Below are 17,387 nucleotides of genomic sequence, written 5' to 3' on the forward strand. Positions count from 1 at the left end.
AATGCAGGGGCACAGGTGTGATTCTTTGACCAAATAGACTCTGCAGTGACAGGTCTAATGGGAAAAATGACAGGCCTTCTGCAGGGAAGAGATAGAGAGAATGAAAAAGGTGTGGAAGGGTAGAAATAGTGTAAATGAGACAAGGCACCCACAATGAAGGAGAAGATGAGGTTAGTGCTGAATTGATTTGGGGAGGGAATAACAGACAAGATGTTATCAAGAATAATAATATCATCACCAAGAGCTGAAAACATTTGGTGTTAGCAATCCGGGAGGGAACAATTCAATTCCCCCGTACCCCATAAGGTGGAAGGTGCTGAAATAGTCTTCAATGGCAACTTATGAGAGGAAACCAACAACAACGGTGCAAGTAAAATGAACGAACACAAAATGTAGACTCGGGCAAAAGAATAAGGCTGATTAGCAACTCCAGACATCGACCAAAGTTGAAAGACGACAAGTGATGTCTGACAAAGAAGACTAGACAAACATCGATTAAAAATAAGATGTTAGAAAAAGAGAGCGAGACAAGCCGAGGAATAAGACAGGAAGAGGAAGTGAGTGTAAGCAGGTAAGCGGAAGGCAGGTGAGATAATCCAACATGTCAAGTGTTTGGACAAGAGCGGCAGCAGTAGAGCAGAGGATTATGGGATTACAGCCAGTGTCGATGGTCATGTGAGCCGCCATGGTCATCTCTGACCTTGCTTAGCATCTCGCAGGAAGGAAGCTTAGCCTGACACACACACACACACACACACACACACACACTGCTGCCCACACATCTTTCCACCTCTGAATGTCTACCCTTTCTTTCTGTCTGTCTTCATTTCTTCAGCCAACCTTCATCGTCAGTCCATGGATGTTAGGCTCCTTGTGTTACATCTCTTAAGCGTGCAGCTCTTCCATGGCCTCACAAATCCGGGATAACACTTTTGACTTTTGTAAAGTGAGGATTGATGGGGCAGGCGGAGGGAAAACAATGTCCAGACAGTGAGGAGAGAACCAACTGGGCTTCGGTAAGTCTCACAACCTCTTGACCTCCAGGACTAGGGTTTTGTTTGGACCGTATTGCTTATTGTTTAAGGTTTCATTGATACAATATGTAAGTGGATCCAGTGATAGCTCAACATTTCTGAAGTTTGAACCACCGTTGTGAATGACGTCACAACCTCAGCTCATCAAGCATCCAGAAATGAACTCGGACTTGCCCTCAGACTGGAATGGATCCCTTCTAGTACCATTATTTGTTGTTAATTTCTAAATCTGAACAAATCACAGGTCAACCAGTGACCACAATTAATTGTGTTAGCCGTTAGAGGTTCCAGTGTACAATAGCAATTACAGTCTTCACCATGATGCCTCCAACATGAAGGGGAAATAAGATCTTTAAATTTATACCAGAAAATTCACTCTATACTTGTGAAAGCCTGACGCCTTTCAAATGTTACTTGGTTGTGTCAAAAAATCAGAAGGGCAAGCGATAAGTAACAATTCATCAGTGTCCTAACTGTGTTTATTTCGTGCAAGTCAAAGAGCAAAAGCTGTCTGTGTAGCATTATAGAGTGTGCATACACAGAGTGGCGTTGCTAATAGCCGTTTCCCACCACAATCAGTGGCTAGACGCGCAAAAAAACGTGTAATGACTACATCACATGTTACCGATGCTGTAGAAAACCTAATGCTAAAATGCTAAAGCTACCTACCATTGAGAGACGTCTTTAGTAACCGCTTTTCTTTAAAACCTCGGACTGTCCAATCTCTATTTCCACATCAGAGTCGGGATCCAAAACGTATGGCTGCATGTTAAAAACGGACATTTCATTCATTTTCTACCTTTTCCTCACAAGGGTCGCGGGGGTGCTGGAGTCTATCCCAGCTGTCTTCGGGCGAGAGGCAGGGTACACCCTGGACTGGTGGCCAGCCAATCACAGGGCACATATAGACAAACAACCATTCACACTCATATTCATACCTATGGACAATTTGGAGTCACCAATTAACCTAGCATGTTTTAAAAAGATAAATCACCGTTTATTACCAACTCCTATAAACGCTGGAAGTCCTTCTAAGTACTTGGGGGTGTGACCAACCACAACGGAGTGGACATGCCTAGAGGCGAGCGTTGGGTGGAATACATTAAAACAGACCGTTTTTATGGGAAGCATGAAATCCAAAGAAATCCATGTGGAATAGGTGCAGATTCTGGAAGAACTAGAAAGTGTTCTATGCTTTGACTATTGCAACAAGTATGGTTCCTCGACTGCTAAAACTGATAAGCCCCTTCATGGACTCTAATCCATGCGTTTTTATTTTTGTTTTGTTAAAGTTTGTTAGTTTTTATGTTATTCCGATATTTTACTTTCCTCAGAATGTACAGTACAGACCTTTTTTTTAATCTATGGTTGTTAACGAGCTTTATAAATTAAATTGGTAGTCATGCAGCAGCATTGATACTGTATGTGAAATAAATAATCTACAGTAATCCTAAAACTCTCCTCTTTACCGACATGATCATTCACGTACGCCACATAGAAGCAAAGATAAACGGTATTTATTTTGGATTACAGGGAGATACAAATGAAGTCAACATGCTAGATCGCAGGGTGTACCATTTCGCCGTGAGCGCTCTTCAAGGAATCAGATTGGTGTGACATACAGTACTTATCGCGCTAATCTCACTTCCTGATTGGATCCTAACATGTGTGTCGATTAGGCAGCAACACCGCTGACGTGCAGTGAGGTTCGTGACTGGTGAGGCACTTTTTGTTCGATACCGACACAGGAAGAGAATAATTCACCAAAAAAACGATGTACACTCGGTGATGTTTCTATTATTGGATACATGCTGACAGACAGAAACTGACAAGCACCATGATCCAACTGAGTGCACTCACTGAGTGTGCTCAGATGGCCAGCAGGGCTTGTGCACTAAGTCGAGATAGAAAAAAAATTAATAATACAGTTGAATGGACAATTGACAATATTTGATATTATCATGATTTGTTTTGACTTTTCATCACTCGGCCCCAACTGCCTTCCCTGGCTGCACCTCACCGAGCATCACCTGGCAACCAACAGCACCATCAAGGTATGAGAAAAATAATAACAATGTAATCCAGCAACACCCACATACACAACAAAACCTGATGCTGGTTGCTTACGGTTTGGGGTTGCCAATATGCAGATAAGCGTCTGCTGTGATACAGGAAGTGACGGAAAGGTGGGCTCAGGGTGAGTCACAGTCCAGACAGACTAGTAAACACTGTCAGCTTCGTCTCAACAGATTAAGCAGCCATCCCGTTGTCGTTTCACCTCTGACACACTCGTAGAGTTGACGATGAGGATTATGAGTACATCTTAAAGATACTAGCTAATTCAGTACAGATCAAGAGATCCAAGAAAATGACAACTTTGCAGTTGAATATTAGTATTTTCTTACAATTTTGTGCAAAAAGCAATGCTATGTCATGAGCACTTGATAAAATGTATGTATACTAACAACAGCCGTGTACCTTAAACAGTAGCATCACTTATCACTGTTGCTTTATTGACATTGGTCTTCACTTTAAAGATGGTCAATAGAAAGACTGGCACATATGCTTCAGGATTAAAAAGCCTTAAGTGAAAAAATACTATACATTCCATGCCCTTTAACCCTCTTAGAATTAGCGTGGAGGTTGATCTGGGAGATTATTCACTGTGATTAAGATCATCAGTTAAATACTTTAAATTAAGTGAAGGTGCTGAACTTTTAATATACACAGAGAGACGCAGAGAAACATTCTCCCAGCGTTAGCCATATTGTACTGAGCAGCCAGGTCAGAGGGTTTTCCGCAAAATGGTTCCATTTCAAGTTCTTGTGGTCAATATCACCCTTTTCCCCTGAAAAGCCACAGAAACGCATTCAATACTTGAGTTGATGAAGTTAATATTTAACTCCTTAGCGCTAGGATTTTTTTGAGTAGCAATAACGTTATACCGAAAGTGTATGAAAATTAATGAAAACATTAATGCCAACACGTATTTGGCTGGTGAACCTGGTCCTGGTTTGACTGGTCAGCAGCCAATCGCAGTCGCCATGCATGTTTTTGGAATTCAGCCTAGATCATTTTATGTTATGTATTGTTTTTTTTACATCATCAGAGAGTTCTTTGCCATGAGATAACCCCAAATTTAACATACTCGACCCCCATCTCCAGACATTTGGGAGACAATATAGCTAATTGGGCATAATTAATATATTAAGATAGATTATATATTAATGGTAGTGTGTTTAGTTGTGTTTTAAGTTGTTTTTGTTATCCAAGCTGTACACTGACTACTTTATATTGTATCAAAATACCATTTCTTTAGTGTGTAATGAAAAGATATAATACAGCAAAGGGGTGTATTCACTCCGGCTGTTATTGTGATCTACTTATTATTACGGAACGCAGACATATTATTTTCAGTTGGTTTGAATTTAAATATACTGTATTTTCCGGACTTTAAGTCACACTTTTTTTTAAAGGTTGGCTGTTCCTGCAACTTATACTCCAGAGTGACTTATAAATGAAAAAACTGTTTATGTTACATAAACACTGGACACCTTTTCTGTTTTGTTTATTTTTTGTGTATCTGAATAACCATTGTGTTAGCATATCTTACACCTATTCAGCCTGTTCTCTATTCTTTTATTATTGTTAGAACTTGCCTTCCAAGAGGACATAATGTCTGTTTTGGTTAAGTGGTTTGTAAAATAAATTACCCGCAAAATGCTCCAGTGCGACTTATGTATGTTTTTTTCTACCTAATGATGCATTTTTGGCCTCGTGCGACTTGTACTCTGGAGCGACTTATAGTCCAGAAAATACGATAATACAAAAAATACGTTTTGGTATTAAAATATGACTCCCCACCGGGTTGTGTTTAAGCATCATGACATATTTTTGAGAACATTCTGCCACTTACTAAAATCTATCTTTGATGCAACTTACACAACATTAAAACGCTGGAGTACTCTTTGTAAACATGCATGAAAAAAAAACCCTAGAATGTTCTCCTTGACCGGCACTGAAATGTAGTCTCATATTGTTTGACAAAGTCACAGCTTACCTTTGCTTTACTGTTTCATCGGTTCACCTGATTCATGGATGCGTGAATTTCTACTTTGAAAGCGTTTGGAACTACTTTGGGGCGGGGCGAACGTAGTAGTACCCACTGCTGCTCAATGACAACAAAAAGTCCCCAAATACCAGAAAACTCTCCATCAATGCCAGAAAAAGTAACTAAATTGTTGTTGTTGTTGTTGTTTTCATACGCTCCAGCACACCTGTGAGGATAAGCGGTAGAAATTGAATGAATGAATGAATGTTGCCAGATTTAGCGGCAATAATCCCCGAGTTGGCAACACTGATTGTGAGGCACTGAGAGGAAGCACTAATTGAGATAAAATTAAATTCATTCATTCATTTTTTCGTGTTGCGGGGGTGCTGGAGCCTATCCCAGCTGTCTTCGGGCGAGAGGCGGGGTGCACCCTGGACTGGTGGCCAGCCAATCACAGGGCACATATAGACAAACAACCATTCACACTCACATTCATACCTATGGACAATTTGGAGTCGCCAATTAACCTAGCATGTTTTTGGAATGTGGGAGGAAACCGGAGTACGGGGAGAACATGCAAACCCCACACAGAGGGTGGGATTGAACTCGGGAATATAGATGACTACTGATTGATAAATAGTAAATAAAGTGCATTTTTTAACTCTATTACATACAATCAAACATTGTATTATTCATGTGAAATTTGGTCCCCTTTCCTTTTAAAAAGGTGTTGATGTGCAGGGTTTCATTATATTTGATATTCATATGAGCTAGACCAACTCTTTACACAATAAATGTAGATTTATGGAGTATTTTAAAACTTAAGCTCGTGCCCCACTGGGATCCAATATCATTTTAAAAGCAGCATAGGGATCCTTTAAGATGCTGAAGTCTCTCGTCGTCTCTCTGCATATATTATTCACTGGTGGTTTAAACTCTATTGGAATATTTTGAAAGTTAAAGAAAGTCCATCTAGTAATGCTGTACGTGGGAGAAAAGGTCAAAAAGAACCACTGCATGTAACTAAGCTCCTTTTCACACCAGTATGACATTCGACATTTCTGTATAAGCCAGAAATGGAAGAACAAGAGAATAAAGGCCTGGTGTGTCCGGAGCCATTTTTCAGAGTATGATCCAAAGGGATAATGTCGTGAGCGTAATGGCTTTCAGTGGGGCAAATCATTTGATAATAATCCACACCGTACGACTGATCAGAATCCACCCAAATGTAACAAAATTCTACTTCTTCCTCTTTATAAAACCGCCTTGTCACTGATTATATCTGACAGGCCAAAACATACCCCCTTATAATGAATACTTCTCACTTGGTTGATTCCAACTTGGTTCGTGGGGGAGGGTGCACTTTTATCCAGACCCTCACCAAAAATGGAACAGACACCGATTTGCAAAGCTTTGTGGATTATTAAACATTCGTCTTCTGAGCTTCAATGCACCAGCCATGCATCTGACAAAGTGTGTGCGACAATGATTCAGGGCAGGCAAGGTTGAGCTGGGATAGGCTCCAGCATACCTCCATGGCCCAAATGAGAAGAGATATGTATAAGCAGATGTGGTGATCAATATGATTTTTTTTTTCATGAGACTCAGAAGTCCACAATTCCTTAAACGTGACTGCAATTTAGAATTCCTATTTTTCAGAAACATGATTGGCGACTGGGACCTGAATGAGTGACAGGCTGAAAGCTATCAGCTTCAATGGCGTGGAGCAACCCACCATTCAAGCCAAAAGTGACACTTTTCAAATGCAGGACTAAGCTATCACTCACATGGTGTTCCACGGTTCCACTGAGCCTCCTCGTCTTACTGCTCGCTGGCCTCAGCACTGCGGGTCCACCCCAGCCAGCACGTCCGCCTCTCCTGTCCGGACAGCCTTTTATCATCTTCTGGGCCATCGCCGATTCCTCCTGCTCCACCAGGCCAGATCCCGGATCTTTTGGGATGGAACGTGAAGGACGGGTGGTAGTCTTCTATGAGGACACACTAGGAAACTACCCGTATTTCCTGGACAAAGACACAAGAATCAATGGGGGTTTACCACAACACACACGGCTGGACAACCATCTTCAGAAAACTCAGTTGGACCTCGATGCAGCTTTGCCCGCCCCCAGGTACCTTGGACTGGGGGTGCTAAGATGGTCTGCATGGCTTCCACAGTGGGTGAGAAACAAGGAAAAGAAGGTTGTGTATCAGGAGGCTTCCAGAAATCTCCTAAAGGCATTTTTCCCTAACTGGACGCCCGAAGAAGTGGAGAATTGGTCAAGGGTAAGAAATAAAGCTAAAGCAGAAAGCAAAAAAAGAAAAAGTTAGAATCAAGTTAAAGTCTTTGGTAAAATCATGAAACTTTCCCTTCCCTTCATGTTGCTGTGGTCCCGTCTGCTCTTCTATTGTGATGTGACTTCATAGTGATGCACCACAGGTAGCACAGCAGTGGCAAAGGAGACCTTGTGACAAAGTGTGTGTTTGCATGATTTTCCGAGCAGATAAATCATGACATTCATGTAATAAGAAAGATTAAGGTTTTGCTAGAATCGTACTCTGCTGTTAGGCTGTAGCACAAAGTGATTCATATTGGTGGTGTGTGTTGCCATGGAGGGAAAGTCAACAGCTAATTCACTCAACTAAAGTAAGTGAAGTATGCTAAAGGACACTTTGACAGAAGGATGTGGGGATCAAACCCACAACCTTCAGGCTAAGAGACAACCATTTTGCTGAGAAATTGAAAATTAGTTTAAAAAGTAGAAGTAAATTTAACTTTTTTTGTAGATAGCGTGTTCGGTATTTTAAAACATATATTTAAAAACTGATGGTGCTGATGACAACTTGGATGGGCGACGCACCTAAATTTAATTTCTTGTTTCCATTTATTGGGAAAAAAAACGTCTAACCAGGACAAAAATTTTGGTGCAAATTTTCTATGTTAACCAAAAAAAATTGGAAACCAAGGCATACGCTAACTGAGGTTCCACTGTATATAAATGTTAACCAAAATTATAAAATTTAAGTATTCATTCATTTTCTACCGCTTTTCCTCACGAGGGTCGGGGGGTGCTGGAGACTATCCCAGCAGTCTTTGGGCGAGAGGTGGGGTACACCCTGGACTGGTGGCCAGCCAGCCAATCATAGGGAACATATAGACAAACAACCATTCACACTCACATTCATACCTATGGACAATTTGGAGTCGCTAATTAACCTAGCATGTTTTTGGAATGTGGGAGGAAACCGGAGTACCCGGAGAAAACCCACGCATGCACGGGGAGAACATGCAAACTCCACACAGAGATGGCTGAGGGTGGAATTGAACCCTGGTCTCCTAGCTGTGAGGTCTGCGTGCTAACCACTCAACCACCGTGCAGCCAAAATTGAGTGATTATCATGTAGGCACATGGTTGTTTGTCTATATGTGCCCTGGGTCCAGGGTGTACCCCGCCTCTTACCCAAGGTCAGCTGGGATAGGCTCCAGCATACCCCCGCCACCCTAGTGAGGATAAGCGGAATAGAAAATGGATGGATGTCCCCTGCAATTAATATATCAGTGGTACAGTACGAGTAGATTATCCAATGTCTAATCAACAAACTCGTTAATGTTAATGCTAGCGCCCCATGCTAGTGTTGTAGCATAAAAAAGTGACAAAACCCACAGAAGGAGTTGTTGAAAATAGGTGTGTTGACCTCTAATTGTGAAATTACAATATAAACAATACACATAATGGCAAAGTCAGCAAGACTCAGTCTGGTACAAAATAATAAATCATTTGCATAATGTGAATTTATGCCGCAAGGCACAACAGTACAAATAAGTAAATGTGGTTCAGCGTCATTTTGAGTGTGTGTGTGTGTGCAAAGTCTACCCACGGTGGTTATTTAGAGAAAAGTCTGTCTCTCTGCTGCTCGGCACCTTGCAGAGTAATCCAAACTGATCCCGTTATCTGATGATCTCTGTTTGGCTCTGCAAAATTAAACGTGAGGTCACTGGAACAGTAAGTATCAGGCAAAAAAAAAAAAAAAGTCGGGAAAGGAAGACTTTCCAAATCAAAATCTATTTAATTTGCCGATTTAATGTAATTTAATGATGCTGCCTTTTCAGCAGGGTTAGTTACATGAGCGCTCTCATTAAGTTAATTAAATAAAGTAAATTCATCGATCCGTTACTTTGCCTCCAAATGCAAGCAGCACACCACAAACACATCTTTGTTAACCAATACAATGCAATCAATTGTGCACGCAAACACCAGTCGAAACCAGACAAAAGACTGCAATGGCTCCAAGATTTCTCCGGACGCGTCTCGACTGATAACTAAATTCTATGTTAACCCAGGTGGACTTTGAGGCAGCTGCGCGGTCGGTAATAATGGAAACCCTGAGGGAGGTGAAACGCTTACGTCCCAAAGCATTATGGGGCGTCTCCCCTTACCCTAGCTGCTACAACGGGGATCCTACCCAAACTGCTTTAGCCAACTACACCAACCAGTGCCCTCCTGCTGAAAAGGCCCTGAATGACGAGCTTTTGTGGCTGTGGAGACGATCCTCCGCACTTTACCCTCTTCTGTCCCTGGAGAAGTTACAGGTGGGTGATGCTACTCTACTTGTTCTATCATCCATAATGTCTTCAGCAGGACTACATTATTTGTTCACATCTATAGTTTTGTTTTTTTTTACAGGGTGGAACATCCGGAGGGAGACTTTATTTGTCCAGTGAAATCCAGGAAGCTCTCAGAGTGTCCTCTCTAGCTGGAGCCACGTTCAATCTTCCTGTATTCCCACTGGTCAACAGTGTGTACGCTTCCACCAACACTTTCTTATCACAGGTGGGATACGAGTGTGTTTGCTGGTGCTGGCGGCACCAACAACATCCATCCATTCATTTGTTTTCTATGCCGCTTATCCTCAACCTAATGCTTCCAATTAACACCCCATCCTCTTTGCGGCTTAAATTAAATGAATTCAGCTATTTGAGGATTTACAGTAGCTAGCTACCTATGGACAGTACTTTTTAAAGGAACATGTATTGCCTCTGCTGGGAAAAGGTGCCCAGTGATCCGAGACCAGAAGCATTTTCATATGTTCTCCTCCTCCTCCAGTCAGACCTGGTAAGCAGCATTGGCGAGAGTGCAGCCATGGGAACAGCTGGAGTGGTCATCTGGCAGAGAACTGACACCAAGACAGAGGTTAGACATCGAGATTAGACATTGTATCTCACTTATCAAAATGGTTTTGTACCGACAACAATATTCATCACCTTTAAAGCGTTGACAAGGGTAATATATAAAGTTGGATATTCATTTAAATCAATACAATTATTTGCTATTGTTTTAGTGTTTTGTTTTTAAGAGGATGAGTTTGCTGAGATATTTGTCTGCCTGTTCCCAGAGAGAATGTCAAGACCTGGCAGAGTTCATCCGCAAGGTCTTGGGACCTTACTCCATTAACGTAACCACGGCAACGAGGCTCTGCTCAGCCTCCCTTTGCCAGGGAAAAGGCAGATGTGTTCGTCAGAATCCGGCCAGCTCCGCCTACCTCCACCTCCCACCACCCCCTGACATGACGGAGAAGGTGACGGAGAAGGTGAAAGATGGTTATACACTCTTATGTTCTAATCTTGACCATGAACAGATTACATTGTTTTTAGATTTTAAATCTCACAGTTCACTGTGATGTTACACTGGTTCTTAATAAGAATCGCTTTATTGATAGAGTTCAAATATTTAGAGGTTTCTTGTCAAATTTGGGCCACAATTTTGCACCCTATGCTGATGTCGAGTGGTAAAACTACAAAAGGGGCGTCCAGAAACCTTAATATTGGCAGTTCGATCCTTGCAACCTCCAACCATTCACTGTCATTGTCTATTACATTTCACTCAGCTCTGCCTGGTGGTTGCAGATGTCATTTTTCAACCATGACGTTTAGGTAGTTGAACTTTGACACCAGTGTCATGGAAAGTAGAGGAGTAAGTTTTAAATTCCATTTTTCACCCCCTCCCTGAAGGCGGAAGCAGTAAAAGCCACAAACCAGCCTGACCCTGATGCTAAGGCAGCTGAACCGGACCCAGCCGAGATGTGGAAGAAAGACTTCCAGTGTCAGTGGTACAAGACGACAGACAGGGACGTCTCGGATCAGCAGTCCCCCAAAGATGGAACCTCTGTCGAGGGGACGCTAGAACAAATTTCCAGAGATCTAAGAGGGACTTTGGCCACTTTTACAGTAGATTCCACAACAAAAGGTGCCTCTGTGATAGAACCAAGTGGAAACAAGTCTGTACTGATGGCTGCGAACTGTTACATAATTCTGCTGCTTGTGACTGCTTGTTTGAGTCTGAACTAAAACACACCCTGGGACCCTTGCTGAAGTGCCTTTGAGGAAGATACCGTTGACCAGTGCTGCTCTGTACCATGACCTCTGACCTGGTAATGTCAATCAAGTGTGCATAGAATACAAATCTGGATGTGCCAATGCACAGCAGCACTGGACTGCTGGAAGTTGGTTTACAAGCAAACGTTACATACAGTAAAGGATGATATAAACATCATCAATAGCAGCAGTTTGTGCCCACCAATAATCATTTGAAAAATACTTTAAAGTCCACTTCACAGTACAGTATTCATCCTCAGGATTTTGCAGTATTAATTTTTCCATTGAATATACGATGAAAATAAAGGGAAAAGATGGGAGCTGTTAAACAAGAGTAAACTTAAAGGGGGCCTATTAAGCTAATTTTGGGCATTTTATATTTAGATGTGGACTCCGATAGAGCAGCTACACACAATAAACCGCACAGAAAGTTTTCTAGATCTTCCAGAATTTGCCAATCCAAACATCTTTCAGGGCTCATTCCAACTGAGCGAAGCTCATTATCTGAAACCTTGGTATCGTTTAACACAAGAATACCACATTCTAATTACATTTATAGGTCAGAAAATTGGAAAAAATTTCCTCTTTCAGCACAGAAGGACAGATTTTGACCTTTTCTTTGTATTATAAGAATACTTACTGTATAACTTGGAGGTTACTGGCCAAATGACTGCAATTCAAAGTAGTTGAGTAGTGTAGGAAGGGGTAATGGACATTTGTTGTACAAACTGCCTGTTTTTGACATTATTAATAATGAATGGCTGCAACAGTAGTGACCCTTGACTGACAAAATATAAAACAAGCATAGTCCAGGGATGCCAGTTTAATAAACAGGTAACATGAATCACTAGTTTTAATTTCTCCATCCTATAGCAATCATGCAACATGTTCCAACTCTCCAAAAAAATGACATCTCATCATCACAAGCAGAGTTAACTGAACTCACCAGTTTGCAGAGTAACCAAATAAATAACAAAGTTAAATAAAATAAGCTATACACGATGCTCACCTTCTCTCGTTTGGGCCCGCGATGAAAGAATGTGTCGTTATTGCATTTTCATAAAAATAGACTTTGTTTCAGTCCCAAAAAAAAAAAGTCATTGGAGCAGTTCAGGGGGGGAAAAGGGAAACATCGCCACCATGTGGCAAGTAGAGGTTAGTGCATCCTGCTCAAAGCTGTTTGGACGGATACGCTATAATCAAATTAATGACGTACAATACACAAATCATCTGTAAATAACACACAATCATAAGAAGTGAGGGGCCAAACCATCCAGTATGCCTTGTCATTTACCCAGAGGTTAAGAATAAAAAGTGAGGACTAGGATACTGTACTTGCAGATGACCTGCTTGCTGCTGTTGTGTCTTCACTACAAAAAAGTGACAGGGCAGGGGGTTACTTGCAAATGGCCTCCAGAGCATCCAGGATGCGCTTGATGTCTCGGATCTGTGCCGCTAAGACGTTTATGGGCTGCATGGAACGATCCAACTCCTCGCATCGAGCCATCAACGTGTACATGCCCTGCAGGGAGAAAGCACAAAGATGATGCCTGATGAATGAAACAACACAATGAAATGTGTGGTTATGTGTCTGCCTTTTGGAACTTGAAGGAAACCATTGTGTGGTTTGACTCTACAATGACATTGAAGTAGTAAGGTCAAGATTTGGCATTTAAAAAAAAAACATGCTTCTTGGGGTGAGCTGGATACTCAAACGAGTATCCCTTACGTATAATGCATTTTTCCCGCGCTACATGCATTTATTTTGTCGTGCAAACAGTGTAATCCTCATTAGAGGCTTGCTGCCAAAGTGCACCTCAACCTTGTGTGTGTGCGCCTTGTAAACCAGGGATGTCCAAAGTGTGGCGCCCGGGTTGTTTGTGGACTACAGTGATGTTGTTATTGTAGTAGCTAATACGGAGTATCCCAATGCCTCGCTACTTTTGTCCCAATGATGTGCATTGTTAGCTAGCTCATATTAACTGGTTTTCTGGCGTTATAATGCACAGAAAAGTGAAGGAAATGTGTAAATGTTTCACAAAAGGATGGTAAATAATGGCAACATTTTTAAAAAAGTGCATTTCCCCTTTAAGGTTTCACTGTATGATACAAGTCTGGTACCTTTATACTCATATCCACAGACTCTCCCAGACTGTCCACTGAGTCTCTGTAGGTCTGAATGTAGCCCACACTCAAAGCTGTCATCTGGTCAGAGAAGCAGAAAGAGGCATTATGTACCTTCATCTCATTCAATTACATTTTATTTACATAAACAGCCAAAATCACAACAAAAAAAGGTATCTCAAGGCACTTTACACATGCTACAGATCGATGAAAATGCTCCTCTGAAACAAAGAGAAGCCAACTGAATCCCCGCATAAGCAATACGGAAAGATAGTGATCCGAGATGTTTTGTGTAGAAATATAGAAACCACACACAAAAATGAAAGTATTTTGTCAAGACCTACATTCTGGATGGTTCCATTGAGGCTGCGCATCATCACCTCCACACTGTGTGCCACTTCCTGGGTGTGTCTCTGCAGGTCCACCAGGACGGTGGGATCAATGGGCGGGATGTCTGCAGGTCTTCGTGACAACCCTCTGCTGCGGTAGATGGGACCTGAACAATCCGCTGGGAAAACACAATCCATAGATTAGATGAAGAAAATATGAATGAAGGAATATTGTATTGGAATTAAGACTGCATCCATTTGGTCAACAAGTTGCTCGGGAAAAGAAGGGGGAAATTAAAAATATGTATTTTTTTTCTTTTAATAGTTTCATCTCCAACAATAACCAGATAGAGTCTGGGTTCTGTTCAAGATTTCTTCCCCAGAGGGAGTTTGTTCATCCACTGTGGTACTCACAGTCACTGCAGTCCAGACTGGGCTTGGAGCTCATCTTGATCTTCTGCTCCAGGTTCTTGGTGATGAAGTTCGTCAGGTCTCCATCATGGCTGACGGTGCCCTCCAGCTCGAGGGCCGAGGAGATTGTTGCCCGTCTCCCCTCGGACTGCCCACCTTTGCCTGCTCCACGTGCCCCTGCTCCACCTGTAGAGAAGTGTAACCAACACTTAAAGGGGACCTATTATGCTTTTTCCACTAGTCTAACTTCTAGATGTAGTTAGAATGTTGTATACTCGTATTAAACAATTACATAGTTTCAGATAATGAGGTTTGAGCATTTGGAAGTGAGCCCTGGAAGAAGGTTGGAAAGTCTCCCTAAGACATCACAGAGTGCCAGGCTTCCTTATATGGGCGTGCGGTGAAGTTCATAAATATGTGATAATAGAGACTAAAATGTACTGCATTAGATACAAATATTGGCAGATTAGTGCCACGGTCTACCTCCACACGCTTGGCTGATCTCATCCAGGCTCTTGCTGTCCTGCATCCCTCGGACGTTGCGGACCCATACCTGGGCCATGACGTGCGGAGGGCAGGGGGTGTCATCTGAGGGGAGAACAGGAGGTGGCGGCGAGGAGGAGGTGGTGGAAGTGCTAGGACCTGGCGCTGAGGAGGAGTAGTGACGTAAAGACTGGAGCGCCAACCGAGAAAGGAGAAAACGGTAAATTAGCAAGCCATATTTGGAAAAAAAAATAATAATCACTTGAACTGATGACATTACCTTTTACATGACAAGCCTAGAAAATCCTGACTTGACTAATGAAGTTGGTATCTAGTTTCGTAGTACCGCTTATCCCATACCTTCAATGTTTGGCTTGCTTAATTTGATATGTTAAGCATGATTCGTAGTACAGGTCTCAGGTCTATTCCACTTGTTTATGATACTATAAACAAGGGCTGGGAATATCAGGGTACATCACAATAAAGCATAGAGCTAAATGCTGTCCACTCACCTCAACTTCTTTTCTCTCTCCAGCAACCTGAGTCCGCCAATTCTTTTCATCTTCCTCCTTGTCTTGTTTCTCTTTCTCCTCGTCCTCCTCTCCACTGTCCAGGTCTGTAGCAACAGGGCGTCCACTCCTAGATGCAAAATGTTTGGACAACAAGTCCTGCTGCCTGCCCGAGTCTTCAGGACGGACTCCAACTGAGTAGTCTGCTGTGCATGAGTCCTCAGAGGGCGAAAGGTCCATCTCATGAGAGGGGTGTTGAGACAAACTACTTGTTCTCATGTTGTCCTCCATTTCTGTGACCAAACAATGGCAATCTTGAACTGCGTTTTCTCCTCCTAGGTAGTTCTCTGTGTGTCTGAGGTACGTATCCTCTCTGGTAAAGTCCTCTTTGCCTCCTACACATTTCGCTACTGGAACATGAGGCCCGTTTTCCGAACAAGGAGGTGTCGCTATTCCGTTTGCCGTATCTGGCACTTCTGTGCCCACCACAGGGGAGAGACTCATCCCTCCACCTGCTGGAAGACAGACAGTATGTTACAGTTTTTAATTATATAATATGTGTGCTATATAAACATTCACCCACTGGTCCATGTACAACCATCAGATCCTATTAAATTACTTTGGCTGTTTTGCTGTCTATTAGCAACAACTGAAACTGCCCAATTGTCACCAAACAACCCTGCTTTGTATAGTTATGAATAATTAAAGTGTACTGTAATTGACCGTGTTGATTCTTTGTTTATTTTATTTTACACGTGGCAGTTATTAATCCAAGCACTAGTCGAAACACAGCCAACTTTATTAGCACTAGCATTAAATCACATGACACCATATCCTGGGGCACGCACACAAGCAAAAAAACAGACAGGTGAGAAAAAACAATGAGTGAAAGAATAAAACTATTAAGAGGTAAAAGTAAACAAAAATGAGTGGCTTTGTTAATTGTAAAAATATATAAGTAATGTAGCCGCACTGCTAATTCCCTGCCTGTCAACAGCGGGTGCTGTTCAGTGAGCTGAGCATCGCTAGCTCAGCTGTCAAGGCCTATGCAACACAACCGTTTTAAAACTCACCTTGAATTGCGGGAAATACTTCAGTAAAGAGTGTATTCTACGTAACGTATATGACAAAATTTAAAAGTGTACATACCAATCCTAAACTCTATTAAACAGGGTAAAAAATCACTCTTGGAGTTGACGACGTCTGCAAAACAAAACTGTGACCAAACGTAAAGTCCGTTTGAAAAATAGTTCCCCCTCCCGAAGAGACTCACAGTGGTTCCGCTTAAAATATGTAAACATGTTTGCGATTATAAATAAATGGTGGTAAAACAATTGAAAGCAGCAATACAACAAAATATGTGTTGAAATGCATTTGAAAACATTATACGTCAAAATTATTTGTCAGTTTTACAAAATGGCACAATATAGATACCGGAAGTGATTGAACGTGTTGCACCCGGAAACCCGGAAACACAGACGACAGTGAAATGTTACTTTCTTGATATTTAACGCCGTCTGTGTTTACAGTTTACTAAAACTAAATAAATTTATAATTTATATTTTAATAAAAACGAAATACATTTCTGCCAACACAGAATACAATATACTACAGTAGTTTACTACAACTGGAAACACAGTGTACTGTGTAGTTTTCTTTATTATATATATATTTTTTTTATTTACCTATATTACGACCAAATATAATCGTCTTTGATTACGACTAACTATTAAAAGCATATAAATATGGCATTCAAGTAAAATTCACACGCAAAAAACACATTTATCACGTGTGCGTGTAATGTAATCCTATTACTATAATGTTCCAACTAGATCTTGAAATAACATTTTAGGGATATTATTATTATTATTCCATTTTGATTACTTTGTATTTCCAAAAATGTAATTGCATGTTCATTAATAATGAAAAAAACATTCATTCAATTAATAATGCAGTACAGGAATGTGACCACACTGTGTCAGTACTGACACAGCACATGCAATAACTTTTAAAAACAGATAAATTCCTCTTTATTATTGTATTATGGTGACAAAAACTGACTATTTTAACGTTACA

At 41.4% G+C, this 17,387-nt stretch overlaps 2 protein-coding genes across 5 annotated transcripts; one reads left to right on the forward strand and one right to left on the reverse strand.

Annotated features, from left to right (window-relative positions):
* The first annotated feature begins 712 nt into the window (after positions 1-712).
* On the forward strand, positions 713-14,413 carry si:dkey-72l14.3 (Glyco_hydro_56 domain-containing protein). 2 transcript variants are annotated; one of them, XM_058083948.1, is made up of 7 exons: positions 713-1,016; positions 6,745-7,368; positions 9,425-9,673; positions 9,768-9,914; positions 10,188-10,274; positions 10,477-10,671; positions 11,093-14,412. In XM_058083948.1, exons 2-7 carry the CDS (start codon positions 6,802-6,804, stop codon positions 11,426-11,428), a joined length of 1,581 nt encoding a protein of 526 aa, XP_057939931.1. In that variant the 5' UTR covers positions 713-1,016; positions 6,745-6,801; the 3' UTR covers positions 11,429-14,412. The 2 variants fall into 2 exon arrangements, with proteins under 2 accessions (XP_057939931.1, XP_057939932.1); XM_058083949.1 differs by lacking the exon at positions 713-1,016 and adding an exon at positions 1,026-3,088 and having other exon boundaries at positions 11,093-14,413.
* borcs6 (BLOC-1 related complex subunit 6) lies at positions 12,264-16,612 on the reverse strand. Of its 3 annotated transcripts, none has more exons than XM_058083952.1 (7): positions 16,461-16,612; positions 15,315-15,823; positions 14,803-14,992; positions 14,323-14,505; positions 13,924-14,087; positions 13,577-13,660; positions 12,264-12,977 (listed from the first exon to the last, which is right to left on the reverse strand). In XM_058083952.1, exons 2-7 carry the CDS (start codon positions 15,813-15,815, stop codon positions 12,852-12,854), a joined length of 1,248 nt encoding a protein of 415 aa, XP_057939935.1. In that variant the 5' UTR covers positions 15,816-15,823; positions 16,461-16,612; the 3' UTR covers positions 12,264-12,851. The 3 variants fall into 3 exon arrangements, with proteins under 3 accessions (XP_057939935.1, XP_057939933.1, XP_057939934.1); XM_058083950.1 differs by having other exon boundaries at positions 15,315-15,826; positions 16,461-16,605; XM_058083951.1 differs by having other exon boundaries at positions 15,315-15,826; positions 16,385-16,550.
* Positions 16,613-17,387: the final 775 nt, after the last annotated feature.

The sequence above is a fragment of the Doryrhamphus excisus genome, chromosome 10 (genome assembly GCF_030265055.1).
Source record: "Doryrhamphus excisus isolate RoL2022-K1 chromosome 10, RoL_Dexc_1.0, whole genome shotgun sequence".
Taxonomy (NCBI): domain Eukaryota; kingdom Metazoa; phylum Chordata; class Actinopteri; order Syngnathiformes; family Syngnathidae; genus Doryrhamphus; species Doryrhamphus excisus.

Bases quoted from the DNA above. Each gene is read 5' to 3' on its own strand.
- si:dkey-72l14.3 (XM_058083948.1), top strand. From the start codon at position 6,802: ATGGCGTGGAGCAACCCACCATTCAAGCCAAAAGTGACACTTTTCAAA. The intron at 9,674-9,767 runs GTGGGTGATGCT...TTTTTTTTACAG, and splicing joins TGTCCCTGGAGAAGTTACAG to GGTGGAACATCCGGAGGGAG. The intron at 9,915-10,187 runs GTGGGATACGAG...CTCCTCCTCCAG, and splicing joins CCAACACTTTCTTATCACAG to TCAGACCTGGTAAGCAGCAT.
- borcs6 (XM_058083952.1), bottom strand. From the start codon at position 15,815: ATGAGTCTCTCCCCTGTGGTGGGCACAGAAGTGCCAGATACGGCAAAC. The intron at 14,993-15,314 runs GTGAGTGGACAG...TTGGCGCTCCAG, and splicing joins GAGAGAGAAAAGAAGTTGAG to TCTTTACGTCACTACTCCTC. The intron at 14,506-14,802 runs GTAGACCGTGGC...ACTTCTCTACAG, and splicing joins GATCAGCCAAGCGTGTGGAG to GTGGAGCAGGGGCACGTGGA.